Here is a 21,638-nt window from a genome sequence, read left to right as displayed (position 1 = left end):
CATTTTCATTCAACCATGTATATTTCAAGGGAAAACAAACCTGAATAATGACCAGACAGACATACTTTAGGTAGGTAATCTTTATTAGAGCAATAAAACCAAAAAGTGCAAACAAGTATAAGAGAATAGATTCAGCAGAGGCTATGTATTGCTTCCATAGCCAAGGTAAACACTCTAAACACTTAACAAGTTTAGTTCAAGCACAGTCCAAATATAAATAACATTCACTAAGGTGCAAAAAACATTATTAAAATGGTGTTTTGCTCAATAAAGCTTTTTTCTCTAAATAAATCTATTCCTAACAATTTAGGTACATTCCATACAATCTTATTTTACTTGGTAAAAGTGCCCAATTTGTGTCAGTAGACAGAATAAGCATGCCAATAGTTTAAGGAAAATATTAACCAATTCTGACTCAAATCTTCATGTTCGTTTCAAACCAATTGAATGTGACTGGAAACAAGTTTTGTTCACCAAAACAACCTTCCATCTGTGTTTTGCAGAGCCCTATTGGGAAAACTTAAAATACAAGATGGTGCAACCGCTCTAATACTCATAGTAATATTACAATGGAATCTTAGGATTACTGTGAAACACCCGTGTATCCAAACTATCAAGAATGTATTTAGTGTTGCAATACTGAAATGCTGTAAATCTCAAGGATTGTTAGTCTAGACTAGATTGATCATGAGTTGCCTTCTCATTAATAAGGAATGGACATTTCTCCAGTTTAGTTAGTACAGTACTTCTCATTTGCTCAACTTCAAATCACACAAATCAGCACAGCAAACTTCCCCCATTAGTCTAACTTTTGCAAAGTGTTCTGTTTTATTCAATATACTGTATAATGCTGCAAACAACCATATGGCCAATGCGTACACCTATGCATTCCTCTGAGGAGAGCACCCGATCAAGAGGGTAAAATATTAGTTTAGTGTAACCACTCAATAAAAATGATAGCAAATGAAAACCAACTGTAATCCGAATAGTCTCAAAGAGCAGAATATATGAAATCTAAATGTGTTGCATATTATTAAGGCATGGCTAACATATACTGTCATTTCATGTAAACATTCAAATAAATCCTTAAAGTGACTTAAGTCCAAAACCACAAATGTGACTCATTTCAGGAAACTAGACGTATGTATGTCGCGGGTGCCCACTTCACAGGAGAGCCATTTGAATGTAAACTTTTGTTTTTATTATCAAAATGCGTTTTTTGGGGGTCAGAAATGCCTTCTGGAACATGTGAACTTTCATGTGCCTTAATAAAATTTGTATGCCATCTGTAAATACAAATAATATTGTTAAATTACGAGCCTAGTTAGTTTAGCCACAGAAAAATGCAGGAACCTTCCCGCTAGCCATGATTGGCTGAGATAACGGATGGGCTGGACATGCAAAGAGATGAGTTCGGATTGGTCTGCCATGTAGCCCGCTTCTGTCTATAACATGAGCTGGTCAGTATGTTTAGGTAATCCTTTCTAACGCAGCTTTTTTTGATAGCTATCTCGTAGTAGAACTGCATAAGAGTTGCTTTCCACTTTCTGGAGGGTCGAGTTTTGAAATCAGTAGAACTAGAGTATGATTGCTAAGGAGATGGAGAAAATTCTGACGTATGATTGCAAATATGCAGATGGAGTCGAAACGAGAATACACAGAAGGTTGTTGTGTAAAACACCTGTCTCCGGATTACATCTTCAAACTAAGGCAACCATGGCATCCGTGACAGAGGGGGAGAAGCGTCCATCCATGTATATGGGTAAGAAAGTCTAGCTAGTTCCATTTTCAGATAATTATTTCTAATTTTGTCAGAAAGTTGTTTCATTTCAAGTTAAAGTTTACTGTTAGCTAGCTAGCGAACGTTAGCTGGCTGGTTCGCTAGCTAACCTTACGTGTATGATCTGTGTAGTAATATTATTAATGTGAGGCAACAGTCCCACCTGCATAAATATTAGATGCATTCAATTATGATTTATAAAAGGATAGCATCCTCTTCAGTTGCTGATTTTCTCGATTTCATCCAGATCGTCAGTGTCAAGTTTGTTTATCTTCTTATCTGTGGGGAAAAAAACGAGACGAAAGGTTAGGTTACTAATGAGAACACTTATATAGATCAATATGTACAATGTTGTAATTCATTGGTCTAGAGACAGAAACGTACTGAAATGCTCCTCAATTTGGTTGAGAATGTTCATGCTCTGTTTGCTGTCAATCATATTGACGGCAAGCCCCCTCTTGCCGAAACGTCCTGTGCGACCAATCCGGTGAAGGTATGTCTCGTTGTCAGCGTTTCCGTCTTTGTCCATGGGCAGGTCAAAGTTGATCACCACGGAAACTTGCTCAACATCAATGCCTATTGAAAACGAAAAGCATGTTATAATCTAAAATGTTCAATGTCAATGCGAAACACTTATCTTCCTACATAAATACAATTGGTTACATTTATCATGATTTAATTTTCTTGATATTCACCTCTGGAGCATACATTGGTGGTCACTAGGACTTTCTCTTTGCCCTCCCTGAAGCGTTCAATGATGGCTGCTCTCTGCTCAACAGTCATCTCCCCACTCAGCAGTGCCACCACATGGCCCTCTTTGGTCAGCTCAGCAGACAGCCAGCCAGCTGTCCTTCGGGTCTACAAAGGCAAAGACCATTGATTATTTCTGTTACTTTATGTACCATACAAACACCTTTATTTCTTTACTTTATTAGGCTAGTTTATGTACCATAACCCAAATCCCCCAGAAATGTAATTCCTATGATACGTTGAGAAGGAGGACAGACTCACGTGACAGAAGATCATAGCCTGGGCGATGGTGATGGCTCCGTAGATATTACAAAGGGCTGTGAACTTCTCGTCCTTATCATTGCAGAGCACGTAATACTGCTTGATGGTGTCCAGAGTCTCCTCTTCACGTTTCAGCTTGATGATGTTGGGGTCTGGCACAACTCTCTCGGCAAACTTCCAGACTGAGTCCTCAAACGTGGCTGAAAACAGCAGCATCTGACATTCATTTGGCAACATTCTGCGTGGGGTGGGGGAGGGAAAAGTCAGAGTTTCTCCAGGTGGATAATGAATAGATCCTTAGTATTAGCCATCATCATTTAGTTAGCTAAGAACACAGTTTATTAGCATCAGAAAAAGACAACAGGAAAAGTCCTCAAGATAACCAGCTGAAGAAGCTAAGGTAACTAATCACCATCAGTGGTCATTAAAGAGATGCTCCAGTACTTTTTTTATTTTTATACTTTAATTTTATTGTGGGAACACAAAGAAAGTACAAATAAAGAAAAATAAAAGAACAACAAAAAAGATCTGGCAGTTAGTGCACGTCATACCTTCATCATATTAGTTACATTGACATCTTTAAATTAGACCTTTTTCAAGTACGAAACCCATTTTTCCCAGTATTCCTGACCTCTCTCCTCTTGTGTTCTTAAAGCAAAGGTCATACGCTCCATGTGGTGTATTTCTTTACAATGTCTATCCATTGTGCCACTGTGGGAGGGTCTTTTTGTAGCCATTTCCTAGTGACCACCTTTTTACTGGCTGCCAGTAGGACCTTCAAGAGGTACTTTTCTCTATTGTGTAATTTATCAGGTATTTCACAAAAGCACAAAGTAATGAATGTTTGTTCTATGTCAAATCCCATTATTAAAACCCATTACAAATCCCCAATGTTAGATCTTTTTTCTCCCCAGTAAGTTTCGATTGCGGGGCAAGTCCAAAAGATATGAGAGTGATCCACCCTCGATAGGCCGCATTCTCTCCAACATGGATGTAGGGAGCCAGTCTGTTTTGATTTCAGTTTAGGTGTTATGAAGAAACGTACAACATTCTTCCAACAGAATTCTCTCCGTGACCTTGAGTTGGCGGTGCTTTGTTGAGTCTCTAATATGTTCAACCATGTTTCATCAGGTATTTCAATGTTAAGTTCCTCCCATTTCTTTTTAATATAGTTTGTAGAATGTTTCTTTGAGGATTGAATACCCAAGTAGAGATTTGAAATAGTTTGTTACTCCCCAAGTTGTATGCGTTAGTGAATACGTGGATTCATTTTGGAGGTGCTCGAGGGTCAGTCACTTTTAATCTCCCTTAAGAAAGTGTCGAACTTGTAGGCATCTGTAAAAATCTTGTTTATCCAAGCCATGTTTTTTTACTTAGGTCCTGGAAGTTATCTAGGTCCCCATTCCTTATAATTGTACTGAATGATGTGATGCCTTTCTGCGTCCATTGTTTAAATCTGCTGTCCTGAGTTGCAGGGATGAAGCTGGGGTCGTATGCGGGCCAACTCAGCAGTTTGATCTCTGTCTAAATTATTTTGCTTAACTACCCTAAACCATGTCTTCAGAGAGAAATGAATCCACTGATTTTGTCTACTGTATATTTCTATTACCATGTCCTTATTTCCCAAAACTGACTGTATGGGTATCTCTGTCAAAGTAGTCTCAATGTCTTTCCATTTGGATTTGTATTTCTGAATTGCACTGACACATAACTCTTTTAGGTTTGGTAAGGCCATACCCCCACAGTTTTTTGGTAATTGTAATGTTGTATATCTAATTGTTGGTCTCTTACTGTTCCAAATAAACCTTTTTATCCGTTTATCCCATTCGCTAAACTGTTTAGGTGGGATTTCTATGGGCAGTGATTGGAACAAATACAGTAACCTCAGCAGGATGTTAATTTTGATTGTTTCAAACATCCAATCTAGGTACACTTGAGCCTGGGTCTTTAAGGAATAACAGAACGTCATCAGCATACATGCATATCTTATGTTCACTGCCTCTTATTGTTATTCCCTCTAAGGTTGGGTCCTGTCTTATTGCCTGTGCTAATGGTTCGGGGTACAAGGAGAAGCGCGTGGGTGAAAGATTACAGCCTTGTCTTGCCCCTCGCTCTAATTTTATCGTTCGTGACAAATGTCCATTTATCTTTATTCTAGCGGTCAGACATGAATACAGTGTTTTGATGCACTGTATCACTTCTTAGTTGAAACCAAATCTTTCCATAACTTGGAATAGATAATCCCATCCCACTGAATCAAATGCTTTTTCTGCATCTAGACTGATTAATATTGCACTTGTCTTATTCTGAGTAATGTGGTCCATGACATTCTCCTTATATTGTCCTGTGTCTGCCTATTTTGTATGAAACCAGTTTGATCTCCGTCAATCAATTCTGGGATTATGTTCTCCATTCCTTTGGCTATTATTGATGCTTATAGTATATAATCCGTGTTAAGAATTGTGATAGGTCTATATGAACTGCATTCCTTCTTATCTTTACCCTCTTTTGGGATTACAGATATGATGGCCTCTCTCCATGACGGTAGGAGACCCCGCCCTCCCGCAGAGTCCAGTTAAAACAGGCCTTAAGTAGAGGTGTTAGTTGTTCTCTGAAGGTCTTGAACCATTCTGAAGGGAAGCCATCAGTGCCTGGAGACTTGTTTACTTTTAGTTGAGATATTGCTTTATTAATTTCTTTGGTGGATATTTCTAAAGTTAGTCTATCATTTTGCTCTGTCCCAATTGAGGGGAGATCAAGTGAGTTAAAAAAAAATGCTCTATTGTCTGTGCATCTGCCTTCTCTGGTTGCTTGTACAGATTTGTGTAATATGATTCAAATGCATTCTGTATTTCATCTAATTTGCATGTGATCTTCTTTGTTTTAGGGTCTTTTATTTTGAAAATGGTATTCTGTGCTTGTTGTTTCCTGAGTCTCCATGCTAGTAATTTGGTTGCCTTTGAGCCTGCTTCATAATATCGTTGTTTCAGAAACCTGAGCTTTTTCTTTACTCCTTCTCTATAAATCTGGTCAATTTCCTGTTTTACCTTTTGATTCTCTCGTAATATAAGAGGGTCTTGTATTGACTATGAGATCGTTCTAAGTTTCTCAGGGTTTCCTGTCATTTCAACAGTTTCTGTGCTTTAATCTTTTTCTTGAGAGATGATGTGGCTATGATCTTCCCTCTAATAACTGCCTTAGCTGCATCCCACAATGTAGCAGGAGATACTTCCCCGTTATCGTTATTCTCCAGATAGATGTTCAATTCTGTCTTTATTGATTCCTTGAATGCTGGATCATTCAGCATGCTTGTATTAAGTCTCCATAGAGTATTTCTTGGTTTGCAATCAAGGTGTAGAGTAAGGTAAACTCCATTATGATCTGAAGTCGCTCGGCCCGATCCTAGAATCCTTAAGCCTGTGTCTATCTGCACTGTACATGAAAAAGTAGTCTAACCTGGAGTATTCAGTGTGGCGGGCTGAGTAAAAAGTATATTCCTTATCGGTCTTGTGGGTGTCACGCCATACATCGAGCAGTCCTAGATCCTGCAATATCCTATTGATCTTTTTAGCAACTAGACTTATTTTCCTATTTTGATTTGTGCTGTCCAATTTTGAGTTTAAAATTGTGTTAAAATCCCCTCCACATAAGAGTGCCAGAGGTTTCTGTGGCAATTAAATCAAACACCTTCCTGTAGAAGACCATGTCCCTCCCTGAGGGTGCGTATACATTAAATAATGTAACTTCCTTGTTATCCAGTTTACATTTCACAAGTCTAAATCTACCCTCCTTGTCTTTTATTTCTGACATAAACTCAAAATTAACTGAATTTGGGATCAAGATTGCAACCCCCCTTCTACCCATTTTGTAAGAAGAAAAAAAAAGTATTCCTATATCCCATTTTCTTGAGTTTCTCGTGTTCAGGTGTGGATAAGTGAGTTTCCTGCCAGAATAGTATGTGAACTCTCTCCCGTTTCATCTTTGCTATTACCTTACTTCTCTTGATGGCACTCCCCAGTCCGTTTACATTGAGACTTAGGACCTTAAATTCCCGAAGATGCATCGATATAAATAAAAAGACCTGTGCACCATATCTGCCTGCTTATCATGAGACTAAAAATGAACGAAAAATCAAGAACGATAATAAAGTAAACCAAAGTGGGAAAATACTTTGGTATTTGGACTCCCATGTCAGAGGACTGTCTCTTGCCTCTGGGGTTTGAGGGGATGAGCCTGTCCGCAGGAGGGGCCCCTTGCTCAGATATGAAAATGCGTGACGTAGTCACAAACAAGACCTGTTGGAACCGAAAATAATAAGGGTGCCTATTTCGTCGCTTATACACATCGGTTAATTACAAGTGAAAACTATATCGGTTATGCGTGCATATCATGAATCCTCCCCTTGATATGTCCTTCTGTCACCCCGTTGTCAATGTGTCATTAATACTTAGTTCATATACATGTTATTAACGTGGCGCTACTTAGTGTGTTCATAAAGAACACTTTGGCTACTCACCCTTGTTCAGCATTGGGGGAAAATAGGGGAGATATTTTACCTATTGTAATGTCAACCGTAACAACCCAACGTCTTAACAGCTCGCGGTAACTATTCATTCTGTTAAATCCGATTCAGTTTCTTCTATCTTCCCGTTGGAAATGCCTGAGTCTCTCTCGGATGTGAACGTCCTCTCGCCGAGGTGGTTTCCCTCTTTCTCCATGGCTCTGCTTGTCGACAACGATCCATGGGAGAGCCTGCTCGAGTGTTTCCGCCGGGGATGTCGCCTTTCTCCTGGCGGTATACTCCACTGGAATGCCCCTCGACTTCAGGTCCTCAACCGCCTCGTCTGCATGCTCGTATGTAACCGGGCCATTTTCCAGAAATACCCGCATTTTTGCCGGGAATGGTGTTTGGAAATGAATACCCTTCTCTTTAAGTGCTTTCTTAATGGGGGTGTATTCTTTCCTTCTTTTCAGTATCTCTCCTGCATAGTCATGATCAAAGAACACTCATTGGCCTTGGAAGTTAACAGGCTTTTTCCAGGTTGCATGTAAGACTTTCTCTTTGACTGAGAATTTTAGGAACCATACTACTATGGATCTTGGTGGGGCGCCGCTGGGGGGGTTTTGGGGCCAGAGCTCGGTGTGCTCTCTCGATTCCCAGGTCAGTTTCGTCTTCAAGTATGTCTTTGAATAGACCCTCCACGAATTTGGGCATAGAGTATTTTTCTGCGCCCTCTACTACGTTATAAAGTCTAATGTTTCGACGTGAGAAACCTTCGAGTTCTGTCACTTTTGCCTGTTGGCTTTTCAGTGACTTCAAGTATTTCCTTGACTGTGGAGTTCCATGTGTCCGTTTCCCCAATGCGCTGTTCTGCGTCTCCCATTCTTGTAGATATGCTGTGAAGTTCCTTTGTTTTCTTCAAGTTTCTGGTTAATGTCCTTCTTGAACTCATTTAGTTATTTTCTTACATCTTCTCGAAGTTCCTCTTGTAAGCCTGTGAGCGCCTCGCGCAATTCCTCCTTTATCCCCTCACGAAATGAGGGTTCTTTTGCTGCTGCTGCTGCTGCTATCTTATTTGCGCTAGCATTAGCCATTTCGGGTTCATCGACGATTATATCTTCTGCTGTCTTGTTACGGGCTGTTGTAGTTCCGCGACCTTTTCCTATTTTCCCCTTTTCCATTTTGCGTAAGTTATTACAATGCTCAGAGTAAATACTTGAATTTAGGGGGGGGGGGGGGAAATACCCAACCAATGTGCATTATGAAAAACTAGGCAGCCATTTCCTAAGTTGCGTCACCGGAAGCCAATGCTCCAGTACTTTTGTATACTTTTCAGACAGTAGTTCTGAAAGTAGTGCTCACAAGATAAAAGTGGTCCCCGAAAATTGTTTACTAGGTCACACGTGCAGATACAGTATGTGCACCACGTCATTGCTCTCCCTCTCGTTCTACTGTGTGTGCATCTTCCTAGCTGTCACTCAAATGGCGAGGGGCTGAAGCTTTTTGGTTGAACTTTAATTGCTAGGGGGCTGGCCGACGTGGGACAAAATGTTGGGAAAATGGTGCAGTACAGCTTCCAGAAAAACAGTATCTTTCAAACTAGGGATTTTGCAGCGAATTGAGTAATACGGTATTTCTGCTTATAGAGTAACTTCATCGGGGTAGGGGGCAGTATTTTGACGTCCGGATGAAAAGCGTGCCCGTAGTAAACTGCCTGCTACTCAGGCCCAGAAGGTAGGGTATGCATATTATTAGTAGATTTGGATAGAAAACACTCTGAAGTTTCTAAAACTGTTTGAATGATGTCTGAGTATAACAGAACTCATATGGCAGGCAAAAACCTGAGAAAAAAATACAACCAGGAAGTGTGGAAATCTGAGGTTTGTAGTTTAAGTGATTGCCTATCTCATACACAGTGTCAATGGGGTCATTTTGCACTTCCTAAGGCTTCCACTAGATGTCAACAATCTTTAGAATGTTGTTTCATGCTTCTACTGTGAATGGGGAGAGAATAAGAGCATATGGAGTCAGATGACTGAGAAAATGACATGAGCTCAATGTCGCGCGCTCCCGTGAGAGTTAGGTGTGTTCCTTTTCATTTCTGAAGACAAAGGAAACGTCCGGTTGGAATATTATGGAAGACTTATGATAAAAACATCCTAAAGATTGATTCTATACATCGTTTGACATGTTTCTATGAACTGTAATATAACTTTTTTGACTTTTCGTCTGAACTCACTGCGCGAGCACAGTGGATTACTCGACTGAACACGCGAACAAAATGGATGTATTTGGACATAAAGATGAACTTTATTGAACAAAATGAACATTTATTCTGGAACTGGGATTCCTGGGAGTGCATTCCGATGAAGATCAAAGGTAAGTGAATATTTATAATGTAATTTTTGTCATTTCTGTTGACTCCAAAATGGCGGGTATCTGTATGGCTTGTTTTGATATCTGAGCGCCTTACTCAGATTATTGCAAAGTTTGCTTTCGCCGTAAAGCTTTTTTGAAATCTGACACAGCGGTTGCATTATGGAGAAGTGTATCTATAATTCTTTGAATATTTTATCAACGTTTATGATGAGTATTTCTGCAAATTGATGTGCTCATTCACCGGAAGTTTTGGGAGGCAAAACATTTCTGAACATTACACGCCAATGTAAAATGGGGTTTTTGGATATAAATATGAACTTTATCGAGCAAAACATACATGTATTGTGTAACATGAAGTCCTATGAGTGCCATCTGATGAAGATCATCAAAGGTTAGTGATTAATTTTAGCTGTATTTCTGTTTTTTGTGACGCCTCTCTTTGCTTGGAAAATGGCTGTGTGGTTTTTCTTGTCTAGGCGCTGTCCTAACATAATCTAATGTTATGCTTTCGCCGTAAAGCCTTTTTGAAATCGGACAATGTGGTTGGATTAACGAGAAGCCTATCTTTAAAATGGGATATAATAGTTGTATGTTTGAGAAATTGGAATTATGAGATTTTTGTTGTTTTGAATTTGGCGCCCTGCTATTTCACTGGCTGTTGAATAGTGTGTCCCGCAAGCGTACCACATACCCCAGAGAGGTTAAGTATTGTCATGACGTTGGCCTGTGGGTAAGGTTTATGACCCCCCCCCCCCATAAATACCTTTCTCCCTTCCCCTCTCTGACCCTACTGAAGGACTTGAATAGCCTGTGTTAAATATAGAGAGTCTGGGAACATCAAACAAATGGGGAAAAGGAACCATATTTTGGTAATAAAACCAGTTGGAAATATGCTTTGGAACGTAATGAGTATGGATTTCATTTCAGTTGTCATCTGAGACATTATGACTGATGACAGGACGACATAAACTGTACCTGGGAAAGTATCCACCCTCTAGTTATCAGAGTCACATGGAATTGTTATGCAATTGAAATGTTTGATATTGAAATTGTTTGTTAGGAGATTAAATGTAATTTTAGCTTCCAAATGAGAGAATTGGGTTTTCATACGGAAAGTGCCCTGCTTGATCAGTGGCCCAACCCTGTGAAGAGACAGGGGTTATAAACGATGAAACACCTCCCTCCCCCTCTCTGCTATATAAGCCTTTGACGAAAAGATAACCACGTTGTTCCAGTACGGGAGGTCTGCAGCCTCTACGTTAGAAGGACACACATGTCAAGGACAGAACTAAGCCAACCTCGGCGTGAGCTATGGTATGAACTGGTATGAACTTTGAGCTTATTCACTACAGAAGTGCTACTTCCTAGCCGTTGAGTTAGCAGCGGCCGCTGTGGACGTGGGCTAGGAAAGGACGGACGACGGATCCAGTCTAACAGACGGACGAAGATACCACCACCTATCCAATTTACCACCAGAGACATTCTTCCGAGTACGGAAGGTCTGTTGGCCAACCCGGCCAGCATCTACGACCAATCTACCGAAGCGCAGCTCAGAGTAAATATTTATTGCATTTTCCTTTTCCAAATGGGCAGTAATTTAGAATGCATAAGATAATGTATTTACGATAGCATAGCTGCTGTTTCTGTGTTCCTAAATCTTCCCGCTCTTTCATTCAAGCCCAACCCCCTTTCCTTTGTGTAACCAGCTTTCATACAGGTTCCGTTCACCAGGGGTGAATTCTGTATGACATCATTGTATTCTGTGTATTTGTAATTCTGTGTGATTAGTTAGGTATTTAGTAAATAAATAATTAAACCCAATTTTGTATTGCTGATTCAACTTGTTAGCCAGGGTTCGTGAAGATAGCCAAGAATTTACAACTTTCATTATGAGACTGAAAATAAGATAAGGGTTAATATTGACTGCTATCGATGTAAAATATTACAAAGTATTTTAAGAGTTTATTCGGAAGATAACGGCTCTATAAACGTTCTTCCGTGGTGCCCCGACTTTCTAGTTAATTACATTTACATGATTAGCTTAATCAGGTAATATTAATTACAGAGAAATCATTTTATAAGTTAGCATGTCATATCACTTAATCCGGCATAGCCAAAGACACGACAGTATGTATGAACTACACATTGACACATCCAGCCAAAGCAGGACGTTTAAAAAAGACATGCTCTAGAACTTTGGTGACTACGATGTCTTTAAGAGCCCTTTTACAGGTGCTTGTAAACAAAGATGTTAAGTCCCCTATATGGCGGACTTCGAGTGGTTCTGAACCGGTTCCGACTGGTCTGCTCTCTGCTACCACTCTCATACAGATGACTTGAAGAGTCAGGTTTCAGACCCTACATTTATAGGGAGTGACACGTCACATTTTCTGGCCTATCCAGGCAAAGGAACAATTTCCTGTGCCTGTGAAACTCACAGCTATGCTTGCAATAGCACATATGAAGTGGGAGACTAGCGGATACAATAAAACTTCTATCTCGCTGTGATATTCTCAGCCGGATTGAGCTCTCAACATGAAAAAAAAACCAAATCATGTCATAGAATTTAAACAAGACCACTTTCTATAGGTCACAGACAAGCTGAAGTTGTAACGATTCTGCACAAATCTGAATGGTGTCTATGCACCGCTCAGTGGACGTTTAGAATTCTATTCAGTTATGTAAAATAGTGCCAATATTGTACTGTCACTAAGTCTGATCATATTTATATGACAATTATAAGGTGAAATCTATAGTAAGTTGTTTACAAAGTACTTTATTTAGAAAGTATCATTTCAAGCCCTATTGCCCCACTTTTGTTGAATAGAAAAAATAGATTTTTCATATTTTCCTAATATTTGTACTATGTACTTGAGGTTGTGTCCTCAAAAGTGAGTACACCTCAACAATTTGTAACTATTTTTACCAGAAAGGTAAGTTCCCAAACTTTCTAAAACTAACATTACCAGTTATTGTTTATGGACAACTCATGAAAGAATATATTTGCATATGTCTATTTATGCAGAAATAAAAATGTTGCCCTATCATTCAAGAGGTTAATGTTTTATTTTATTTAACTACGCAAGTCAGTTAAGAAGAAATTCTTATTTACAGTGATGGGCTAGCCCGACCAAACCCTAACGCGCTGGGCCAATTGTGCGCCGCCCTATGGGACTCCCAATCAAGGCCGGTTGTGATACAGCCTGGAATTAAACCAGGGTCTGTAGTGACGCCTCTAGCCCTGAGATGCAGTGCCTTAGACCACTGCGCCACTCGGGAGCAATACATAATAGCAACACTCATGTAATTACTGGCCTGCAAGACGAGCTTGTCTTGTAGAACTTAGGTTATGCTAAATGAGAGTACTGTACATTTACAACTTTCAATTTATGAGAAAACTCACCTTTGGATCCGGATGCTCTGGTCCTGGTGACCTTGTGTGGCAATCATGACGTCAGCCTCGTCCAGGACGAAGACGCTGATCTTCTTGGGGTCGATGATCTTCAGTTTGGAGCACCAGTCTAGGACCGTGCCAGGTGTCCCGATGACAATTTGCTCCTGAAGCTTTGTCTCTCGGTCCACTGCTCAGCACCCAGAGACATATAGGACAGTTAATTATGATTCTCATTAGCATCTTTTACAGAACATCCACTTTATAATACAACTTATGTGGCATTTGCTTCATTGAATGTTATGCTCCCGCCATGACATTTGTGTGAGAGCACCGGCATTGATTACAATTTCCCCAGTGAAATTATGCACCATAACATTACAGACTGTATTCAGAAAATAAAAGCATGAATGTTTTGACACTTACATTTATTGCCACGAATGGCATATGCCAATTTGACCTCAGGATAGAATTTCCCCATCTGTTCAATGACTTTACCAGTCTGCAAAGCTAGCTCGTATGTTGGGGCAATGCAAAGACACTGAGGGGGCAAAATAAGGAGTTTCAGTAATATGAGGCTTTTATCTATAAAATCAACAAACTAAAAAAGCAACACACTGTGATGGAAGTGTTCTATACTAAGGCACTTTCCTTTTACCTGCTACCCTGATCTGCAGTCGCTCTTAATAAAACAAACAAACCCATAAAAATTATTTCTGAACTTGCTGATTACCTGACCTCTGAGTACCTGTATCAGAGGTCTAGCCCCACAGTTCAAGACCATAGCCCGAGTAATGTGAATGGCTCCAGTATATATCAGTGCTGAAGATGGAGATGTCAACTCACCTGAGTCCATTTGTTAGCTGGGTCAACATGGCTGAGCATGGCCAGCGCAAAGGCAGCTGTTTTACCTGTGCCGGACTGTGATTGGGCAATCAGGTTCTGAGGTCTGGAACCAGAGGGATAATACACACTGAAGAGAGAACGGGGGACTAAAAGGTAGATCATGTAGATTCCATTAATTTCACATAAAAGTCCAATCAAACAACTATATTACTGTATACATAAACGTGATAATGGTTAATAACTAGTTTGACTACATCTGACTGAAGGTTAAAATGAAATGTTTAATATCAGAACACACAACCCCTTCAAATATGCAGAATATCTAGGCTATTTCCTCTTATTGAGCTTAATCACAAGGAGCATTGAGCTAAATTAAATGGGTACTCACGGTTCTGCCAGCATCATGGGCAGGGCATTCTCCTGGATCTTAGAGGGTCTGTTGAAACCCATGTCATACACTCCTCTTAGCAGCTCATCTTTCCTGAGATGGAAGAACATTTAAAAGACCACATATAAAAAAGGCCAACCAAACATGTTGAACACCACACACGATACTGCAAAAAAGTTATGTAGATCCTAACTCAGGTTTAAATACACTTTATAGTGTAGGTTTTATGTGTGGTAGGCCTATTCACATTTGTAAATGAGTAAGCAATGATGAATTTGAACACGAGATGACGTACAGTCTCAGCTCTTCAAATGTCTTGACCGAGTAAAGAGGAGAGTTCGGATCCCTCTGAAGAACCTCTACTTGATTGGTTGTGTTCACAAGGCTGGTGTGGATCATCTTATTCAACAACGACTGGGCTGCTTTGTCCTCTACAAGGCAAGAGTGACAGGTGAATGGCCTGTTGTAGTAATTGAATGGAGATATGATTATGGGGAGATTAAAATAAACCCTGGGAAATCACACACCTTTTTCTTCCCCTTCGGTGCCATTCTCCACTTGTTTTGTAGTACCTGAAGGAACAACAAAAACTCATCACCCCATTTTATCACAAATAGGTCATAAACAATAATACATGGATATCACGTGCAAAGTTTTATTATTGACACCCCAGTGATTATACCTTTTGCCTTTCTAGGTGCAGCATCACCTCCACCTCGAGGTGGAGATCTTATCACCAAGGAGCCGAACTTGTATGAGAAAGAAACATGTTGTTAGTACGCAAATATCTACGTTTTCCCTCATCAAATATTGGCAAGCACGTGTGTCTGCACTGAAGTGTCAAATTATGCCAACAACTTCAAAGTCATAACAAACACCGCTAGTCATTCAGGTGTCACCATCAGCACATGGTTAGCTAGCTAACCTTTGACAGTTCAGCCACAAATTGCCTCTGCTACAGTTGGCTGCGCTAGCAAGCTTGCTAGGTAGCAGCATAAAGTCTGATGCTTTTCGTCATGCATGGTTGGGAATTCAGCTAGCTAATAAGCTAGCGAAACATTTGCGGAACAAACTTACAGAGTCAGTCGTAGATTCCTGTTTATCGACAGCCAGAGCCCAGGAGTCAGTAGCCATTGTTCACGTTTAATGTATATTATTTTACACCAATTTTCAGCTACACAACAAACTATGAAATGAAGCTGGGCGTCGAAAGGGATGCTGCTGCCGCTGTTGCGCACCTAGCTGCACTCTTTCTGATGGGAACTCGGAAGTGGAATTCTGAGTTCCCATCAACTTTGTTTACCCCATTAGTTTATGTTGGCCTTCGTTGAAAATGTGCAATACTACAGGCTCCATTACAATAATACAATCTGTTATCAGATAAACAGGTTTGGCTATTGTTTTGTTTATTAATCGTCCACTTATTACAGCTATAAAGGATGTGTAATTTCTAGCTAATTTGTTTTTTTCTTTTTGATTTGTCATCTGGTCCCAGAAAATCTGAGTAGGAGAAGAGATGGCGGTCCTGATGAGTGACCCAGCCAGGTAGAGACCTGCCAGTCCACATAAAGAGAGAGGGGGAGATGAGGCCGGAGGGAGGGGATTGTTTAATTGTGGAACGATGCAGCTTCAGCCAATAACCCCCACCCACACCAACTCTCCCTCACAAATGTCCTTTAAGATGCCATTAGAGGTCTACATCGATTGTCATGGTTACGTCCTCAGTAAAAAAAAACAACAACAAAAAACAGGTGGATTAGATTAACAGTGGCCACAACGCAGACAGCCAAAATCATATCACCCACATTAGAATCTAAACATTATAGGCTTTGCAATAAAGCAGAGACACAGCACTGAACTGGTGAGGGGGAAGGCTGATGCCTGGATGGAGGCGAGACGAGCTTTATGTTCACCCTCCCATAATTTCTTGTTCTCCACGCCTGGCGTTGCATTTAATTTAGTCTGATCCCCCAGCTATCAAAAAGAATGCATGAATGGGGTCTCTCGTCATCGATTGCAGGGAAGAAGCAGAGTGGGTGGTGCTGATGCTATGAATGCAGAGGGGAGGGGTAGTAGGGGAAGGGGAGGGCGGAATGCTAATCTGTTGCACAGGTTTCTCGCTCTCTCGCTCTGTATCTCTGTCTGTCTGTCTGTCTGTCTGTCTCTCTCTCTCTCTCTCTCTCTCTCTCTCTCTCCATCCTTTCTCTCACTGAAAACCTCTAACTCCAGCCACAGGGAGGGGGGAGAGACTGAGCTGAGATACTTTGTATAACCACATGTTGCTGTGCTGAATATATTGCTGCCAAGGTTGCTGCCTAGTGTCCACTGTCCTTCTCTGTTTTTGTTTAGTTCCTCTGTGAAAAGCCAGAGACATTGAATTAATAGTTTCTCTCCCCACCTCTGATAGCTGGCATTTGCCACATACTCTAGAGGAAAGAAAAAAGGGATGGAAAAGAAATAGAAGCGAAAAGGACATATTTCATGAAAAGTGGGTACCCAAAAGACAGAAATCATCATCTCACCCCCAGTTTACACAAATGAAAGGTAAGACTTCAGTATTTCAGTAGTTGTTGCTGAATATTGTGCATGTCTATTGTATATTGGCATTGATATGTTTGCAATTATATCAGCCAGCATTGAAATCCAGCAATAGCAATACAAACCATTCTGTATTATCAAGATGGTTATTTCTGACCTGTTTCATTGGAAAGCTGATGTTATTGTGGTGTTATCATGACTGTGCTGTATGGATGGTGACTGTATGGATGATATTAGGCTGTTTGGATGAGCCTTTCTGAAGAGCTCAAGACAATTCATAAGACAAGGAGAGAGTCTCATGGGGTCTGTCACTTGGACACACTCATTATCACAGCCTATCAGACTGAAAAAAGAAACTCCCATTAAGAGAGAAACACTAATGGATTACCTTTAGGATTTTGCCATTATTGAAAAGGGCATAATATCAATCAACTTAATTGTGAACATTTAATGATTTTGCCCCAACATTTTTGTTCCTCTTCTCATTTTTTGATATATTATATTATATTATTTTTTAAAGTGGATTTAGGTTATTAATCACGGTTATTAATTATAGGTTATTAATCAATATGGGCTGAATAATCTGATTGCACAATGCATTTCTGTATTGTCACAGCTAAAACAGTTTACAGTCCAGTTATGCTGTTCAATTTGTTTTTAGAATAAGGGAAGAATAATGGCATTGTGATGTGAGAGATGTTGCGTTTTAGAGGAACAAGACACTGCATCTGCATCTCTGCTTGTTCCCATCTTGTGTCCCTTAGGACACATGGTGGCACTGTTGACACTGATTGCAGAGCAGGTGTGCGCAGTGAGCACTGTGGGTGCATCTGTCTGGCCTATACCTTTTCACTAAATGACAATCCTGTGCCGGGCCAGCCAAAACCTCCTTTTGATTAATTAGTATGAGGAGGCGGCACACTTAAAATATCTTTTTTAAATGAATTATGGATCCTGTAAATTGTGGATGCATTATGACAGCAAACAGTCATCGTGTCCAGGCAGGGAGTCAGTAAGACCAATGATTTTGAGATCCATCATGTAGATAATTCACAAAAATACTATTTGGCTGAAGGAGCAGTTTAGAGTTTTTCACTCTGTCTAAGTATTGTACTGTATGTAGTCTTACAGCCACTAATACTGGCATATTAGTTTGGAGAGACACTGGCCAGTATCATCAGCAGGCAGGCAACGGCTCAGTCTCTATGGAAATTTGCTTTCGTCACAACACCACGCATAAAGGCTGTGTTAGAGGCTCAGGCTCTCTGAACACAACAGAAACCCAGGACACCACAACATAAAAAAGTCTGGGTTGCCAGATACAGTGCCTTCGGAAAGTATTCAGACCCCTTGACTTTTCCCACATTTTGTTAAGTTACATCAAATCAAATCAAATTACAGCCTTATTCTACAATCGATTAAATATTATATTTTTCTTAGCAATCTACACACAATACCCCATAATGACAAAACAAAAACAGGTTTTTAGATTTAAAAAATATAAGTGCATCCTGTTTCCATTGATCCATGTTTCCATTGAGATGTTTCTACAACGTCATTGGAGTCCACCTGTGGTAAATGAAATTGATTGTACATGATTTGGAAAGGCACACACCTGTCTATATAAGGTCCCACAGTTGACAGTGCATGTCAGAGTAAAAACCAAGCCATGAGGTTGAAGGAATTTTCCGTAGAGCTCCGAGACAGGATTGTGTCGAGGCACAGATCTGGGGAAGGATACAAAACATTTCTGCAGCATTGAAGGTCCCCAAGAACACAGTGGCCACCATCCTTTGTTTGGAACCACCAAGACTCTTTCTAGAGCTGGCCATCTGGCCAAACTGAGCAATCGGGGGAGAAGGGCCTTGGTCAGGGAGGTGACCAAGGCCGGACGGAAGCCACTTCTCAGTAAAAGGCACATGACAGCTCACTTGGAGTTTGCCAAAAGGCACCTAAAGACTCATAGACCATGAGAACTCTTTTGCCTGAATGCGTAGCGTCACGTCTGGAGGAAACCTGGCACCATCCCTATGGTGAAACATGATGGTGGCAGCATCATGCTATGGGGATGTTTTTCAGCGTCAGGGACTGGGAGATTAGTCAGGATCAAGGCAAAAATGAACGGAGCAAAGTACAGAGAGATGCTTGATGAAAACTTGCTACAGAGTGCTCAGGACCTCAGACTAGGGGCGAAGGTTCACCTTCCTACAGGAGTGGCTTCGGGACAAGTCTCTGTCTTTGAGTGGCCCAGCCAGAGCCCAGACTTGAACCCGATCGAACATCTCTAGAAGAGACCTGAAAATAGCTGTGCAGCAACGCTCCCCATCCAACCGGACAGAGCTTAAGAGCATCTGCAGAGAGGAATGGGAGAAACTCCCCAAATATAGGTATGCCAAGCTTGTAGCGTCATACCCAATGAGGACTCAAGGCTGTAATTGCTGCCAAAGGTGCTTTAATAAAGTAATGAGTAAAGGGTCTGAATACTTATGTAAATGTGATATTCAATTTTTTTTTATATATATACATTTGCAAAAATGTCTGAAAACCTATTTTTGCTTTGTCATTATGGGTTATTGTGTGTAGATTGATGAGGGGAAAAAACGATCTTACCAATTTTAGAACAAGGCTGTAATGTAACACAATGTGGAAAAGGTCAAGGGGTCTGAATACTTTATGAATGCACTGTAGGATGACATTTGCATTAAAATACAGGTCGGCCATGAGCATTGGCCACTTCTCACAGCCCTATCTCATCTCGCACCCTCATTCATGCAATATTCTACCAGACCAGTGCACCTTTGGTGTTGATCATCTGTTGATGGATGAGTCATGCTTTTTCTATAGTGGGAATTTGAAAGGTTGTGTCCTGAATATAACCTTGAAAAATGTATATGTCTTCACTTGCTGCCTTTGCCTTGCATGTACAGTAGATCAGAGGCCCCCAACCATACTACATAAAAAAAATCTCTCTCTAATGTTTTTGTTTTCATTTTCACCAATCGCCTTTGTAGTCTAAGCATAGTCTAAGCATGCAATGACTGAACTGATAGTTTGAATTCTCCTGAGGTTTTATTGTCTGGGCCTGCTCTGCAGGGATGTAAAGTTTTTGCTGATCAGAATTCTGGACAGCAAAAGACATGATTCTATTTCAAAGGCACTAAAAAGGTCCTGACTGTTGTCTTTGATGTTATTGCTGGACAACAATGCAAGGGTAAGGATGTCAGAGCTAGACTTATACTGATGTTTGCTTGTTTGTTGAATTATTGTACAAGTTATTCAAAAAGATTCTGAACATTATGTTTTTTACCCTCTGTCTATGATTGGCAACGAAAAGAAACTCACCATGCCAGGCCTGATCAACAAGGGGAGTCAGAATGCTCTGCCTCTCAGTGTCTGCGAGATCACTTCCTGTGTCAGAGGTTACACCCTGGCCCTGACAGCATCCATGACCTACAATAACTTCGAGGATAATCCTATTGAGGGTGAGAACCTCATTTGTTATTACAAATATAAAAGTTATCATGAACATTCTCTGGGGGCCTTATACAAGTGTGTTTAGAATTATGATTTTGAATTTCCTTCCCTTGTCTCTTGTCTCCAGAGCTTCCACAGTGCTTCTCAATATCAATCATTACTTTTAGTTAGTTTTTACTTAATTGCCTGTTTGTCTCTGGTTAATGTTAACTGTATTTGATGTAGGTGTCTTCATTTACCCGCTGGAAGAATGCTCTACTGTGGTGGGATTTGAAGCTATGATCTCCAACCAGATAATAACTGTGCAAATCAAAGACAAGTCCAAGATTGATGACTGTTACTTTGATTGCTGCACTCCAACTAATGGTGCCCTTCAGAGTGGCAGTGGTAAGGATGGGTCTCGTGTGAAGTGCTGTGGTCAGTCGTTGTGTAGTTTGGTCCCAGATCTGTTTGCACTGTCTTGCCAACTCCTATGGTCATTCGTGTGACAATGACAATAGGAGATGGAAAGACAGCACAAACAGAGACCAGGCTAGTGGTTTTGGGTCCAACTATCTTGATTTCTAGTCCAATCAATAAGGATAATATTTCTCAGAAAAATACAAAACATTACCATTTATGTGAGTTGTTCTGCTATGGTATTCCAGGACATATTGTGCTGGATGAGGACTTGGAGAGGACAGTGTTGGTGGTGAACCTAGGGGTCATCCCCCCTCTGGAGACAGTCAACGTGTTGGTCAGCACCTCCTCTGAGCTGCCCACCCTGCCCAACGGGGGTATCCGGGTCACCTCACCCACCGTGTGCACCCCCAGGGTCCAGAGGACCATCAACGAGGAGCAGGGACTCTCCCCAAACTTCCACAACAGAGCGTAAGAATACCGTGACAGAGTGTCATCATCATAACCACAACTGAATGTCACCACTGTGCCACAGCTGAATGTCAATGCTATCTTGTCCAAATCAAAACTCTATGGTGCCATTTTGATCTTTAAAGGAAACTTTAACTTTAACTGTTAACTTGGAGGTTAAGTTATTCACAGCATGCCTGCATCAGACATCAATTATTTCAAATGTTGGGTTCCCGAGTGGCGCAGCGGTCTAAGGCACTGCATCTCAGTGCTCGAGGTGTCACTACAGACACCCTGGTTCAAATCCAGGCTGTATCACAACCGGCCGTGATTGGGAGTCCCATGATTGGGCGGCGCACAATTGGCCCAGCGTCTTCCGGGTTTGGCCGGTGTAGGCCGTCATTGTAAATAAGAATGTGTTCTTAACTGACTTGCCTAGTTAAATAAAGGTTAAATTAAAAATAATAATAATAACACAGAC

The 21,638-nt window shown here is 40.7% G+C and overlaps 2 protein-coding genes across 3 annotated transcripts in view; one reads left to right on the top strand and one right to left on the bottom strand.

The window, feature by feature from the left end:
- Window positions 1-65: 65 nt before the first annotated feature.
- On the bottom strand, window positions 66-15,790 carry ddx19a (DEAD-box helicase 19a). 2 transcript variants are annotated; one of them, XM_014146836.3, is made up of 12 exons: window positions 15,374-15,790; window positions 14,979-15,045; window positions 14,824-14,868; window positions 14,592-14,727; window positions 14,297-14,389; window positions 13,909-14,035; window positions 13,489-13,603; window positions 13,075-13,252; window positions 2,792-3,029; window positions 2,476-2,638; window positions 2,165-2,356; window positions 66-2,059 (listed from the first exon to the last, which is right to left on the bottom strand). In XM_014146836.3, exons 1-12 carry the CDS (start codon window positions 15,428-15,430, stop codon window positions 1,998-2,000), a joined length of 1,473 nt encoding a protein of 490 aa, XP_014002311.1. In that variant the 5' UTR covers window positions 15,431-15,790; the 3' UTR covers window positions 66-1,997. The 2 variants fall into 2 exon arrangements, with proteins under 2 accessions (XP_014002311.1, XP_014002312.1); XM_014146837.3 differs by having other exon boundaries at window positions 13,909-14,011; window positions 15,374-15,787.
- A 777-nt stretch (window positions 15,791-16,567) lies between these two features.
- Window positions 16,568-21,638, top strand: part of LOC106572554 (von Willebrand factor A domain-containing protein 5B1) — a 49,779-nt gene continuing 44,708 nt past the window's right edge. Inside the window, exons 1-4 of the mRNA XM_014146834.3 lie at window positions 16,568-16,840; window positions 20,169-20,316; window positions 20,534-20,695; window positions 20,956-21,178. Coding sequence (XP_014002309.3) covers window positions 20,178-20,316; window positions 20,534-20,695; window positions 20,956-21,178 — 524 coding nt within the window. The 5' untranslated portion in view covers window positions 16,568-16,840; window positions 20,169-20,177. The remainder of the gene's footprint in view (window positions 16,841-20,168; window positions 20,317-20,533; window positions 20,696-20,955; window positions 21,179-21,638) is intronic.

Source organism: Salmo salar, chromosome 15 (genome assembly GCF_965601325.2).
Source record: "Salmo salar chromosome 15, fSalSal1, whole genome shotgun sequence".
Classification (NCBI taxonomy): Eukaryota; Metazoa; Chordata; class Actinopteri; order Salmoniformes; family Salmonidae; genus Salmo; species Salmo salar.
Note: the sequence above shows the minus strand (reverse complement) of the source record. Positions and strands in the feature narration are given on the sequence as shown.